Source organism: Leucopleurus acutus (assembly GCF_964270905.1).
Source record: "Leucopleurus acutus genome assembly, chromosome: 4".
NCBI lineage: Eukaryota > Metazoa > Chordata > Mammalia > Artiodactyla > Delphinidae > Leucopleurus > Leucopleurus acutus.
This window is the reverse complement of record NC_139146.1, coordinates 154,282,123-154,297,396: the sequence shown is the minus strand read 5'-3', so window position 1 is coordinate 154,297,396 and position 15,274 is coordinate 154,282,123. Positions and strand designations below refer to the sequence as shown.

Sequence of the window (15,274 nt, the reverse complement as noted above, 5' to 3'; positions counted from 1 at the left end):
CCCTGACCTGAGCCGGTCATCGGACGGCGACCGCGGCGCCCCCGAGTGCTTCCCGGAGCCCCCGAGAGGAGGGGGCGGCCCTGTGCGCGGAGGAGCGCGAGGCCCGTGCGCCCCAGCCAACCCCTCCCCGCCGCTCGAACTCCCTAAAAATAACTCAGGCCGGCGGGGGGCGGGAGGAGCCGCCGCCGTCCCCGAGAGGAGCCGGGGAGGCGTGTCGAGCCCGGGCCCGTGGGGAGCCTTCCCGGCCGCGCGGCGCGGGGGAGGCGGAGGAAGCGGGAGCTCCCGGCAGCCGGGCGCCGCGGGGACCCTCGGGCCTCGCGCGCCCCCCGCCCCGCCGCCGCCGCGGTTTGGCTGGTTGGCCCGAGGCGGGCGGAGCGCGCAGGGCGGAGGCGGCGGCGGCGGCGGCGCTGGGCCGGGAGGCGGCGGCCGAGGGCGCGGAGCGGCCCCGGCCCGGGCTGCGGGGGGAGATGGCGTCCTACGTGGATAACAGCTTCCGCCAGGCGGTGATGAAGAACCCGGCCGAGAGGACCCCCCAGGTGAGCCCCGCGTCGGCTGCGCGCTCCCTGCCCACGTCGCTCGCCCCGCGCGCCCGCGCGTCGCGTCAGGTCCCCAGCTTCCAGGGGCTTCGCGTCTCCGCGTCTCCCCTGGCCGTCCTGGCGTTATTTCCCCCTCCTGGATCTTCTCCTCCTTTTCGCTGCTCTCCCGGTACCGATCTGCTCCCGCGATTGCCCCGCGGGGCAGGGAGGTCTCTCCCGAGCGTCCCCTCTGCCCAGCCTAGCGCGGGGCCCGGGAGCCTTTCGGGGCGGGGGGCAGTCACCTCCCCTCGGCCGGCCCCTCCTGCCCCCCACCCCCACTCCGGCCGCAGGCGCCCTGCCTCCCCGGGCTTGTGGCCCCTGGTACCTTCAGAGTTCTTCGGCGTTTGCAGAGGTGTAGGAGAAAACTTGCAGGGCTCTGCGGAATGCGAACCCGTGCTGGTCTTCTAAAGTAAAAGGTTGAGATGTTTGTATGTTTACTATTTTTCTTTTTCTTTTTTTTTATTTGGAAAAGTGATGCCGCTTTGCAAGGAAGGGGTTGGTGGGGGGGAAATTGAATAGCTAGGTTAGTGCTTTTAGTTTCAACTGCAGACAGAACTGCAGAGCAGGCATATTCAGATACAGCCCCGGGAAGGGTACCCTGCGGATTCTTTTGGTGTTGCACAACCTTGTCAAAATTAGATAAGTTTGTTAACCTTCATACGTTCGTTTACCTTCAGGCTTATTTTTCTCTGGCTTTAAGTAGAGGAATTGCTGATGGTGGTGGATCTGGTCGTCTCAAGTTGGACTAGAGAGGGGGAAATTTTATAAAAATGTGGTGGTTTGATTTTTTTTGCTTTTAGCTGCTGACTGGATAATGACGCATGCTCCTAAGCGTCGGGATGGTGACTACAGGGGATCCTGCTGCCAACCGTCTTAAGACAAATAAGCCCTCCTGATCCTTGGGACCATCAGACATTTAGGATCTAATGCTTGAAAGAGTTGCTCCGCTTGTTAGGTGTTGGATGCCATCTGTTCAGAGCCAAAGGCTCTCCTCCTCTGCTGTTGATTGTCATTATTTAATGCGGGGCAAAGAGAATAAAATAGACGCTTCCACTGGCTGCCTTTGGACAAGGCCCAGGAATGGCACCTGGTGCGGTTTTTGGTTTTTCATTTATTTTCTGATGGAGCCGGCACATCTGGGGATCGTAGGTAGATTGCACTCGTTTACCAGACTGTGGAACATGGGTGGTAATCTTGCAAGGCAAATTCATTTCACAGTGTCTCCAGAAAGTTCCTAATCCAAAGGATTACTTTATCGAAAACGAGGAAGGTCCTGCTTTTTGCTCTTGTTGCACTGCTTCTCATGTGCCTTCTGCATCTCCTGTCGGTTTTAAGTTGTCAGTCAGTCAGTCTTCTGCAGCTGAAAACGCACGTTCTCAGTCACAGTGTGATGGAGGAGCCCATTTCAGTGAAATGTTTCGATCCCTTTCAGTGTTTGAAGTGCCAAGTGAAATCACACATGCCGAGAATATTAGAACCTAGCAAGGCAGGTCGGAAAATGATGTCAGAGGCCTTGAGTGGAAGTTAGAGAGCCGGGAAGTGGAATCTCCGGTTGGTTGATTAGAATAGCAATGACTCCAAACCTGCTATCAGGTGGGTGGAGGGGGGTGTGTCCCCCAACAAAACTGGAAGAGACAGAACCTCCACTGTGACCGCGTGCTGACTGTGCCAGAGAAATGAGCTGTTAAATTTCCCTGTTGACGCGCCGGTTGTGGAGAGCAGAGTGGAAACCGACCAGCACAGAGCTTGGCCCGAGTCAGAAGTGGGCCAGTTGCTACTGACACCGCAACGTGAACGCTTCGCTGACCATCTGAAAGCAGCACATTTCCCCCACCAAACCTTCACAGAACAAGTCACCTTAGAGAAGCCTACCAAACATTTGGAACATTCATAAGTACCCACCCTATTAACACTGATGCTCCCTTGGTTATTACTAATGCGGACCTACGTGTTTATTTATTATTTTAAAGAGAAAGTAGATGGAAATGTGAATGTTTTCCACCTTCACCTGGCTTGTCAAAAATAATTACTTTTCTGAAAGTTTGAAATTTACTCAAAAGTAAAAAAAAAAAATGTTTTGGTAGCAGGTGCCTTTTCTGTTGAGTGCTTTGTGAATGCGAGGGCTGAAAGTTTTTCTGCCCTGTCTTTTCTCTTGAGTGCTCAAGGGTTAGAAGTTTGTAATAAAAAGCCAAGTTACGAAATAAACTTGATACGGACAGACGGATACGAATTAGGGAAGTTTTGCTGTCATGCTTCCTTCTGTTTCTCAGGATAGATTTGGTGAAGGAGTTTGTACGATTCTTACGGCAGGCAAGAGAAAGGTGCCTTAAAAGAGGAAAATATGTAATATTCTTTGTTAAATTCATTTTCTTCCTTTTTTCTTTTTTCTTTTTTTTTAACCCTACCAACCCAGTTTGTCTCCCAAACCCTGTGAAGATGTGGTTTTGTACAAGGTCACTCAGTTGCCTAGAAGTAATCGCGCTGTCACTCGTGTAACCTAAGAGGTTAGCTCCAAGAGAATCTGGGGGTGGGGAGGGCCTCAGTGCAAACACAGGAACTTTGAAGAGTGTTATGAAATTAGGAAGCTTTTCATGCCCACCTGGAAAATGGAAACCCATTTTCCCGTTTATTTAGGCACGTCACTGGAGGGGGAATGGCAAGGAGAAACAAAATTGTCACTCGAATTTTTAGCTAAATCTCACATATTCATATTTAAGGGGCTGTCACTATTTCACCTGATACTCTGAGAGGACAAGAAAAGCCATCTTTAATCCAATGTGTGTCCCATATTGTGTGTCTGGAAAGTGGCTAAGTTCTAGTCAGTGGGGCACTGTATTCTCAATAACAAACCTCCTTGAAAATAAGGAGCACTAAATGTTCTATTAATACTTTTCAGTGCACCTCTGTTGAAAAATAGGACTCTTAAGTAACTGCTTTATTAAACTGTTGGGGTTTGTGTCTTTAATCACTTAAATGGGAAGCTTGGTCACCTAAGCAATTAAGTGAAGTGAAAGATGTAAATAAATTACAAACAGCTTTTCTCCCAAGTCTTTAAACAATAAAATGATTTTTCTAAACCATATTATTAACTTATTGGATTCAGACCCTTTCAGATTGCTTAGGTAGAGTGTATAAATGCCTGTTTTTAGTTTTTCCGGTGAAACATCTATTGCAGAATATTCTTCTACTTTAAAGATTTAATATGATGTGTTTTTAGCTAGTTGTAAAAGTTACTTTTTAAAATGGCTTGTGTAAAATCTGCTGCCTCATCCCTTCCTAGTAATATTACTTTGTTCTTCACTACTGAAAATTTTTTTTTGGCTATTACACCTTGTGATTTAGTTGCTAAATCATGAATTTGTCATTGGAGAGCTCTTAACAGTGCAAGACTTAGTTCTTTGCAAAAGTCACGCAGTAGCATGTGTCTTGAGTCATAACGAGAGGGCTGAGAAAGTGCCTTTAGCCCAGAGAACTTTAAGTTAGGAGAATCTGCACAAAAGAGTATCTCGGATGAATATTTAACTTTCAAATCCAGTGGGAGCAGTGTGTCGATGACAGGTAAATTTTCCATCTCTTTTTTATCATACTTTATGAGCGGTCTTATATTTTCCTCTGACAACTTACAGTTTGATGGTATTTTGGCTCATTTTGGGGCTCTAATAATAAATAATTTGTTCCTTAAGTAGTTTTTGTTCGTAAAACACAACTAAATGGTCTGGGTGCACTTTTGAAAAGCATGGCTCGCAAAGTAATGGCTGGCCACACGCATTTAGCTTTCATAACAATGATATTTGAATTTGGAGGTTAAAAAAATACACATTTATTACTGAAAAACCAATTTCAAACTGTATTAGCATGTGGCTCTGAACAAGCGAGGACTTGAATTTATGGTAAAAATTATTAACATTCTTTTGCAATATCGGTGGAAACTTAGTCACCTTCAAATAACCTTTTAAACATTTAGTAATTAACGGTTCCATAATTAGCTTTGCGTATCTTGGCTGAGGGTCAAAATGAATCTCTCCAACTGCAGTGCTTCGTGAGGTTGGTGTTTAACACAGTCCTTCCCAGACCCCACCCCGGGCTTTCACAGACACTCAAAAAAAACCAAAAAACAAAAATTAAAAAAAAAATTAAGAGGACTTCCTGGTTGCCAACTTGTGGCGGTTTTCTTCCTCTCGAAAAAGGACGTAAAATAAAAACAAAACCAGCTATAACCTCCTAGCACTGTCATTTTAGCTTATTTATGAAGACTCGCCATGCTTTTTTTTTAATTGAAGTATAGTTGATTTACAATGTTGTGTTAACTTCTGCTGTACAGCAAAGTGATTCAGTTAAACATATATATAAATTCTTTTTTAAAAATTCTTTTCCATTATGATTTATCATAGGATGTTGCATATAGTTCCCTGTGCTACAGAGTAGGACCTTGTTGTTTATCCGTTCTCTGTGGTTTGCATCTGCTAACCCCAAATGCCCAATCCATCCCTCCCCTACCCCCCTCCACCTTGAAACAAGTCTGTTCTGTTTTTTAAAAATTTACTGTTGCCCTGAAAAAACTTTATCCAGGTGGATTTTGGGGGGAGTTAAATGAACACAATAAGGTCTGCCTTGGGTGATGTTTGAAATTCAAGTCTTATAAAGTCATATTGTGTAAAGTAATAGTGGCATATGCTTCCAACCTAAATGAGCTATTTGAAATAAAGATACAGTAACCTTTTCAAAACACAGAAAGACTATGCCTTCTTGACTCATTTGAAAACTTTTTTTTTTAGCTTTGTTACATATTTTGTAAGTTTTATATGTAGTGAAAAGGAACTGTAATTGCCTCAAAGAACTTTGATCTAGACTAGTGTAGAGTTATGGAAATGTGGCCGCTGGTGATAGTTCTGTATTATATGGGCTGTTCCTTCTCACCCCATTTTTGGTTAACAGTTTCCTCATCTGTAAAATGTGGGTAATAGCTTCTTGAAGTTGTTTTGTGGATGAAATGGAAGAACGTACATTTACTGTTGAGTGCAGTGCCTAATAATAGTTCTTGTTATCACATTTTAATGAAATACGTATTACTTACCAGGCCTTGGGGGTTCATTGAGACGTCTGTCCCTCAAGCAGCTCACCAATCTATCATGTCATAAGTAGGAAGTGATTCATTAGTGCTGTGACAGCTGTCCTAGGCCGGCACTGCTGAGGTTGGGGACTTCCTAGATGGGTGTGTATTGAGTCTGGGGACTTCCTAGGTGGGTGTGTATTAAGTCTTAGGGGAGTAGAAATTCACCCACCAGTGGACCAGGAGGCTATGAAGGATTTTACAGGCGAACCCAAGGTCATAGAAGCTGCACAGGTGGTTGTAAGGAAATAAGTGTGGACCTTTGTTCAGTGCGCCTGGAGCCAGGGGATTGAGTGGGGGATGGAAAGTGACGCTACGTGTCCTGTGGAAGCTTGCGATTTGTGGAGAGTGGGAGGAGACTGGAGTTCTGTTAAAGCAGAGGTCTGACCTCCAGGGTGGAGATGGTCAAGAGCCCGAGCTACACAGCGGAGATATCCACTCTGCTGGACAGGCCGGCTGCACGTGTGCACGTTCATATCAGCTGCTCATCGTGTCATGCCGTGCACACGTTTACGCCAGTGCAGCCTAATCACGGCAGTTGGCGGAGATGGCCATTTCTTAGTTCATAGGAGAAAAGTGCAAGTTGTTGAACATAATTTTCTGTATAAATTTATTTATTTATTTATATTTGGCTGTGTTGGGTCTTTGTTGCTGCGCATGCGCTTTCTGTAGTTGCGGCGAGCGGGGGCTGCTCTTGCTTGCCGTGCGCGAGCTTCTCTTGTTGCGCAGCGCGGGCTTCAGTAGTTGTGGCTCACGGGCTCTAGAGCGCAGGCTCAGTAGTTGTGGCACATGGGCTTAGTTGCTCCGCGGCCTGTGGGATCTTCCCAGACCGGGGCTCGGACCCATGTCCCCTGCATTGGCAGGCAGATTCTTAACCACTGTGCCACCAGGGAAGTCCCCATAATTTACTTGATTTTCAAGATTTTTTCAACTTACACTATTTTTCCTTAAACTTTGATGTCTTTTCCATGTCCATTCTGGAATCTAATATGAAATAGCTAATTTCTCATATCATTATGCTAAGTATATTAGTATTTCTTAATCTGTGATGATAATGGGATTTCCAGCATTCCATCCTTTGCAGGAGTCGAGGAACATCTGAATTGAAGCTCACAGTTCACTTGTGGTGGCACGAGGTAACGATTGTAGCGAGTCTGTGAGGGCAGTTCCTTATTCCCCTACATCGTTTTTTGTTTACATAAATTAATGTTGAAATGAGGAAGGAGAAGCAATTTGTAGTACATGTAATTGGTCTTTTGTAGCTTTGTCAGAGCTGGAATATATACAGTCAGTAAAAATATGTTCAGTGGTTATAATGTCAGCCTTCGTGGGGGGAAAGTAAGCTGATTGGCTCATTATTACTATTTTCTTTTTTGCTTTACCTGCAAAGTTTATTGCATAGAGCACACATTTATATGAAAGCGTAACAGTGTTTCAACATGTGAAATGTGTACAGAAAAATATCAGAAACACATCTGTTAGGATGACTGTCTCTGCCTTTTATATAAGAGAGCTAGTGTATAAAAAGTTTTTCAATCTAAGGTACCAAGCTGTATTCTACGACAGAGATACAGTACTCTAAATAGCAAAGAACTAGGGAATCAGAAAGCATAGCTACTTCCTTTTACTAATCAAAGACTGGTGGCTACAAAGGAGCACAGGCCTGCTTCAAACTATTTGGGATTCACCAGAAATCTCATTAGCATTAGGACAACTAATTTGAATTCAAGTTTTAGTCAATGGTTTAAGCAGGATTCAGTGGATTTCAGGAAACATATATCCTGTGTACACGTGTGTGCATGTACACATGTGTGGCACGTTATTTTGACTGTTAGAATGTTTATCTTTTCAGGAAAAGAACGCCTCTGGTCTCACTTGCTAACTAACTAGGACTTACTGCACTGTTACGAAGTATGTTTCCTGCTGTGTTCAGGTGTTTTCTTCTTCAGTCAGTTGGGGTGGTAGGTGGTGGCCGGGTTCGTTTTTGTAGAGCCGGAGGTTTAGTGCGTTTTAGATTCTCTTGGTATCACCATTTATTTTTGTGCCTTCACCCCCATTAGGCAGTAAAAAGTGTTTTGGAGGGGTTGGTGTGACTTGAAAAAGGACCTTGTTTTGTTGTTGGAACTAAAACCCTCTTCCCGCAGTTCTCATTGCTTGCCTCCTACACATTGAAAATGATCTAGAACTTCTCAAGTATTTAATATGAGCTAAATGAATTGAAATCAGATTTTACATGTTGACCCTGTTAACTGCTGGTAGTTCAGTTGACAGACCAACAGTTACTGGCCCTTGGCAACTTTGTGTTCTTCTCCAGCTGGTGGTATTTGTCCCTCCCAACGTAAAAGCTAATCGGAAAAGAAGAGACCCTGAAGAAGAATTGGCTGTTGGCTGGTTATTCTAGGGAGGCCTGGAAGTCACTTTCCTAGAAGCCAGCTAGCAATCGGTGGATCTGAAGGGTTGGGGCACGATGGTGATGATCTTATCTCTTCTGAGTATTCACGCTAGAGTTGAAACGCATTATCTTTTTTAAAAAACTTTTTTTAGTTTGAGATAATTGTAGATTCACACGCAATTGTAAGAAATAATGCAGAGATCCTGTGAACCTTTTACCCAGTTTTTTCCATTACAAATATCTTGCAAAACTGTAGCGTAATATCACAATGAGGATATTGACATTGATAAAGTCTAGATGCAGAAGAATTCCATCACCACAAGAATTCCTCTTGTTGCCTTTTTATAGACACAGTTACTCCCCAACTCTGCCTCTGGGGAGGACTAATCTCTTCTCCATTGCTACAGTTTTGTTATTTCAAAAATGTTATGTAAATGGAATCGTAAGCTATTTGATCTTTTGGATTGGCTTTTTTCACTCGGCATAATTATGGCTTCTTACCTTTTGGCTAAAATGAATGTAGCTACTGTTGTCTCTGAGTGGTTTGGGCTGTGTTCTTTTGCCGTACGTGGGCCTGTCGCTGCTGTGGCCTCTCCCGTTGCGGAGCACAGGCTCTGGACGCGCAGGCTCAGCGGCCGTGGCTCATGGGCCCAGCCGCTCCGCGGCATGTGGGATCTTCCCGGACCGGGGCACGAACCCGCGTCCCCCGCATCGGCAGGCGGACTCTCAACCACTGCGCCACCAGGGAAGCCCTGGGCTGTGTTCTTGAAATGCCAAAATTATTTGGGATTGGGGGTGGCACAAGGTTAGGTGGATTTAAACAGTGACAATGATGAGAAAATTCGGTAGTAATATGTGTAAAATAAAGACCAAGGATCATTAGGTCTTGGATGAGCCAGAGTTGTGAGGGTGTAGCACTCGGGGGTATGTCAGTATATACAGTTTTCTTCCATAGATTTTGTTGTTGTTGTTCATGATGTAAGTGGTAAAGGTAGTCTTACCATCGATCATCCCTCATTCAAAGAAACTACCTGATCTTCCCCAACTGAAGTGGCGTTTTACAGTTCAGAAGGAAGTCTAGTGAGTGTATTTACAAAGGAGTCCCAGTGGAACAATTTGAACAACAAAATAAAGACGGATTATAGCCTCTAGGGGAAAAAAATATCCATGAGCTCATGCCAATATAAGTAAATTATCCAATAAATAAATAGGGGAGAAGAGACAGTTCTTTGTTATGGTAGAATTCCAATAAAAAATGTAGAAGATATGATGGAAATGGAAAATCACCAGTAGGCAAACCTCACAGTGATAATTGTTGCAAACAAGAATCAGTAGGTGCCAGACTTAGTGGGTGAGAGTATGATGAGAAATTTATATGTCAGATATCAGAGTATTTGCATAGTCTCAGAGTGTCTCCCCCAGCAGATTAAGTAATTAATTACAAAGGGGGGAATCAGTACTTTTAAAGTGAAGAAAACTAGCAGACACCAACTTAACTAGATGATCAAAGGTATGTCACAAGACATATCAACATCATGATGCACTGAGAAGGGCGCATCTGAGGTGGTATTCTCACTAAAAAACCCTTCAACTGAAGTGTCAGAAAACGCTAGACAAACGTAATTTTAGGGCACTCTGCAAAATGGCTAGTACTCAGAAGTGCTCACCTTATGAAAGGATGAAGTGCTGAAACAGTCACAGATTGGAGGAGACTAAGGAAGCATGATAACCAAATGAGCTGTGAGATTCTGGATTAGGACCTGGACCAGAAAATAAACGGTGGGACAGCTGGTGAATTTGAATAGATAGTTTTACTGTGGTTATTTCGGATGATGAATTGTAGGCTGGATGAAGAGTCTGTGGGATCTCTGAACTATTTTTTTTTTTAAATAACTTCTTTTAGTCTAAAGTTATTTCAAAATTAAAAGTAAACAAACAAACTAACCCAGCTTTTGGAATTTTATTGTGACTCTGACAAGGGGCCACCAAATTAAGATATTTTTGAAAATAATCTTTTTCCTGATTTAATCTTAATGAAGAGCTCAGTACCTTTCAGCTAAATATTTTGCGTGTGTTGGACCATTAGTGACATGGCTGAAGCAATATATTAGAGGAAACTTACATACACACACAAGCTTATAAATAAATGGACAAGAAGAGCTAAAATAATAACATTTAACTCACCTTTATTCCTACCTGGATCTTGTAGATATTCACATAAAAATGCAGTGTATTTTACCAGGTGTGACGGTTTCATGATCCTGAATGTAAGTAAATGGGAATATTTGGTATAAGAAAAAAATGTGTAGGAGATAAAATGAAGCACAGTAGAAAAGAAATTGTGATAGTAGTTTAAGGAAGTCAGTCTAGGTGAAATCAAGTTTGTAGAGTCTCCCTCCTTTTCCTTTTCTGTGAACTTAACAAATCTTTCAGTTGTTACTTTTGGTAGGAGTGAGGGGGTGGAAGGGAGGGAAGGGGATGGCAGGGTGTGTTGAAGGAGGCTGGTCGGAGGCACTATTACAGCTGCAGATGGGGAGACCTAAGCTGTGTGTGCAGCATTTCATTAAAAGCAGTTCAAGGTAGAAATATCTCTACAAACCTTTTTTCCATGTATATCTATAAGTGCCTTTGCATTTCAATGATAAAGCCAGCTGCCCGCTCCACTCCTCCCATAGCCACCTACCGTTCTTTTTTTGTGTGTGGTAAATTCTGAAGAATGCATGTTGTTTCTGTATAGTGTGTACTTTTTCCCCCTGTAACTGAAATTGGTACCGGAAGATTGGATTAAAAACTATGGGCCCTAACATTTGAGATAACAACAAATAAAATGTAAGCTGGGAGGTATTTACTATTTTCAATTATAAAGATAAAAACCATTTGTTTTCTATATTTTAATGTATTTTTTTTCTGTTTGATGTTTTCAGTAATAAATTGCATTTGCGGGCACAAGTGGAAAAGAAAAGAGCTGGCCAGGCTTTGAAGTAACTAAAATCTTATAAAATAGAAAAAGTGAAAATGTGTAGGTGTCTATTAACACTTTAACATCTGTCCAGTTGTTCTGTATATAAGTAACTATTTGAAGTCTTGAAGGCAATACATTTCTGATTTCTTCCGTAAGCTACATTATGTAGCCTTGCAAACTCCATTTTCTTTTAAGCACACTCAAATATTTTAGAAAATTCTTGGTCAAATTGTTGGAAATATTTGGCTAAGTAACATTATTTAGTTATGGTATTAAGAACCTGCTTGATCAAATTTATACATTTGCAAACAACTAGAGATGGATTTTGACAGCTCATGAGTTAAAGAAATTGAAACACAGTAGCATGAAATGCCAAGAATTGAGGTGAAGAAGAATTTGACTGCATTTCAGTTTTTTCTAGTCTTCATTCGTGTCGGCTCCCCTTACTTTTGTAAGAGCTGGAATAAACCAAGGGGCAAGCTAGCTTTAGGGGCAGATGTTATCACGCGTTGCCCTGCGCCTTCAATTTGGGAAAACACAAGACTTCTTTAGAGGCAGGCAGTGTATGCAGAGACCCACAAGTTCTTTTTTTTTTTAATTTATTTTGGTTGCGTCGGGTCTTCGTTGCTGCACACAGGCTTTCTCTAGTTGCGGCGAGCGGGGGCTACTCTTTGTTGTGGTGCGCGGGCTTCTCACTACTGTGGCTTCTCTTGTTGCGGAGCACGGGCTCTAGGCACACAGGCTTCAGTAGTTGTGGCTCGTGGGCTCAGTAGTTGTGGCACATGGGCTCAGTAGTTGTGGTTTGCGGTCTCTAGAGCACAGGCTCAGTAGTTGTGGCGCATGGGCTTAGCTGCTCCGCGGCATGTGGGATCTTCCCGGACCAGGGCTCGAACCCGTGTCCCCTGCATTGGCAGGTGGATTCTTAACCACTGCACCACCAGGGAAGTCCTGACCCACAAGTTCTTTATCCCTAAATATGAATCTCCAAACCTAACGTCATCTAAGTTGGAATGGGTGAGAATTCCTATCTTGATTCCGTTTTCTCTGGTGTGGTTTAAATCTCCATCAGTTAGAGGAAACTCTGTGTCTGTGGTGGGGAGAGGCAGCATGGTAAAATCATTTCACTTTAAAAGTCCTTGTTCCCACTTGATATATTGTGGGATGGCTGTTTTTTCTCTGTAGTTATACATTTGTATCTTTAAGTCTGCGTTTACTTAGTGCATTTCCTTTATCTAACCTGGTGGTTACGACCCTGGACTTTGGTGTCCAGACCACAGACGGCTTTGTGCTCCTGGGCAGGTTACTTAACTTCAGCGGGTCTCAGGCTTTTGGATTTCAGGGACTTTTAAAAATCATAAAACTCTGGGGTCCTGATATTCATTTGTCACCTATTTTGCCAAGTCAGCATGTTAAAATGAATGTAATGTAAATGTAAAAGGAATGTAAACTCTCTACTATTCTCATTTCATAAAAGAAAGGACATTTTAATATCATAAAAATAGGTCACAATCTCAGAATAAATAAATTTAGCTCTGTTTTGTTCTGTTTTTGTCAAGGATTCTTAAAATTTTACCGTGGGTGACTGTGGTAACGTTACCAACCTCAAATGGTTGTAAACGTTAAATATGTTCTTGTACATTTAAGTTCTGTAACAGTCTCTGGCTGGAGTGTTTAATATTTGTTATTAAATTATTATTTTTCAGCAGTTGGTATTCATTTATCCCTTAGGTAATATTTCATCATTCGTATATCTCATGATGAATTCACCGAAGTGGTTTATATATAAGTATTTGATAGACTTGATTGGGGGTTGCATTAGTCTGAAGGTTGTCAAAAACTGCACACATGGAGGCCTAACGGTGGGCTTATTTTTCTCACGTAATAAGAAATCTGAAGTTAGGCAGTGCAGGCTTGATACAGAGGTTCAAGGATGTCATTAAGGAAACTAGCTCATTCTACTTGGCAAGTGATTTTGGTTTTCGAAGTCCCAAGGTGATGGCTGCACCCCAAGCAGGAGAGAAGGGAGGAGGCTGAGTGCTTTTCTCGGTAAGAGTTGGTTCTTTTGGAGGAAAGCCCTCTCCAGGTACTTGCCCTCGGCCAGAGCTTGGTCACCTGGCTCCTCCTAGTTGCAAAAGAGGCTGGAAATGTGAGGATTTTGCTTTTAAGCCTCGATATTGCAGAAAGGCAGGAAAGAAGATTAGGATGAATAAGTGCTGTGAGCCCATAGTATTTGTCCAGCTTACTTTGCATAGGGAACAGATGATTGTAATAAGTGTCTGTGGCGATTCTCAGGAGACCTCTTTGGACGTCTTACTTTCAGAGGTCTTGCAGTAATGTATAGAGCTACATTACTGTAGCTACAGTTTTGGAGTCATATAGATATATTCAACTTCTTAGTTCACTTATTAGATGTATGACTATTAATTTTCTGAAGCACAGTCTCCTTTGAAAATAGAGGTAAAAATAGCATTGCATGAACATTATATATAAATATAACAGTGTAACTTTTAAATATAAATATTTCTAAATGGTAACTATTGATTTAAAGTAAAACATAGGTTTATATTTTATAAATTCTTTTTGCTTCAGTTTTACTCTATTTTAAAATTTCATTTCTTATGTGCTCCAGTTTTGTGTTCTGATATTTGTGTGTAGTAATACTTTGTCATTTTTCTGGGACCTTTAAGTTTTCAATTTAACTGTCATTCCTCCCACAGGCTGAATCATCATCATTTTATAAGTAAATATACTTTTGTATGTAAAGTATTTGTGAACGATAGCTGTTTAGAGTTTTCTGTAATTAGTTGAATTCATACTTGTATCATAAACTTATGTCTTTGAGAAAAGTGGTTTCATATTGAATGTTATACAAGGCTAGCTTTGATATTAAAACTTTAAGTATGCCCTGTGTCCTGCCTTAGAGCATTCGTTATGTTTAATTATGGGCTTTTTATGATAGCAGTCAAGATTTACGTAGATAAACTGCTCTTATGTGTAGTGGGGTCAGTTAAACAATTTACTGTCAGAAACTAATGGCTAGAAATGTTATTGGAAAGAGTCAGGGTATTTTTCATTTTAAAACATTCTGTGTTTTTTTGTAGGATGTATTTTTGGGGGGATGCTGGGGGCTAAAATATGCCTGAATTTGGAGTCTTAAGTTAGGACCTCGATTTCATTTAAAATGGATTAACTTGCGAGGTGTCTGTCTGCCTCACTAGAGAGCTTACTGGGCTGGGACTTGCTATTCATCTTTAAGGCTCATGACTTGGCGCACAGCATAGCACAGAACTGGAGCTAATAAATGTTGGTTAATGACTAGATCTTTTTTTTTTTTTTCCTGAGAATTTGAGATACAGCAGAAAAAGTAATTATATACTTCCACATTAATAGCGAATTGGATAAAAGCTGAAAGGAGCAGTAATTTTTGGTTCAGTTTCTGTCACACTGAAGTCCTCCTTTATAGAAACATGTAACTTTGTGGAACAAAGTTGTTTTTTCTTGAGTATCAGACAGTTACCTCCCCATAAGGTTAATCACTTTGGTGCTGGTATTTTGAACTGTTGCTTATGTGATATTTCACTGTCATTTAACAGAGTATAAATTCTTCCTCTGAGCTCCTGTGACACCTTTGTTCTACTACGCAGTACCTTTTAAAAAAATTTTTTTTTTAAATTTATCTATTTATGGCTGTGTCAGGTCTTAGTTGTGATGTGCAGGCTCTTCTAGTTGCGGCACACGGGCTTCTCTCTAGTTGTGGCACATGGGCTTAGTTACTCTGCGGCATGTGGGATCTCAGTTCCCCGACCAGGGCTCGAACCCGTGTCCCCTGCATTGGAAGGTGGATTATTAACCTCTGGACCACCAAGGAAGTCCCTGCAGTACCTTTTTTTTTTTTTTTTAACTTTGAGATTTTTGACTATGGTGAGGGACAGCAGTTTAAATTAATGACAGACTTAAATTATAAAATTAAATTGAATTCTAGTATTTAGAACTAATTTTCTGATTAACTGTTACCAAGTAGAGATGTTAGCCTAGACCTATTTTAATAGACATGACTATATAGATTGTAGAATGATTTACATGCAAATATAGTAACTTCTTGAGGGGTGGTTTCTGAAACAGGTTAAATATACTCCACTGAAATCTTACTTATTGGTTATATATAAAACTTTAGAAAAGAGTAAGCTGTAATAAAATTCATTCTGGGTAAAATTTTTACAGATTTGTAGGAAAAG

The 15,274-nt window shown here is 42.0% G+C and overlaps 1 protein-coding gene across 2 annotated transcripts in view; it reads left to right on the top strand.

Annotated features, from left to right (window-relative positions):
- The first annotated feature begins 388 nt into the window (after positions 1–388).
- Positions 389–15,274, top strand: part of RAPGEF2 (Rap guanine nucleotide exchange factor 2) — a 241,738-nt gene continuing 226,852 nt past the window's right edge. For both annotated transcript variants that reach the window (XM_082838707.1, XM_082838706.1), the window contains exon 1: positions 389–536. In XM_082838707.1, coding sequence (XP_082694833.1) covers positions 468–536 — 69 coding nt within the window. In that variant the 5' untranslated portion in view covers positions 389–467. The remainder of the gene's footprint in view (positions 537–15,274) is intronic.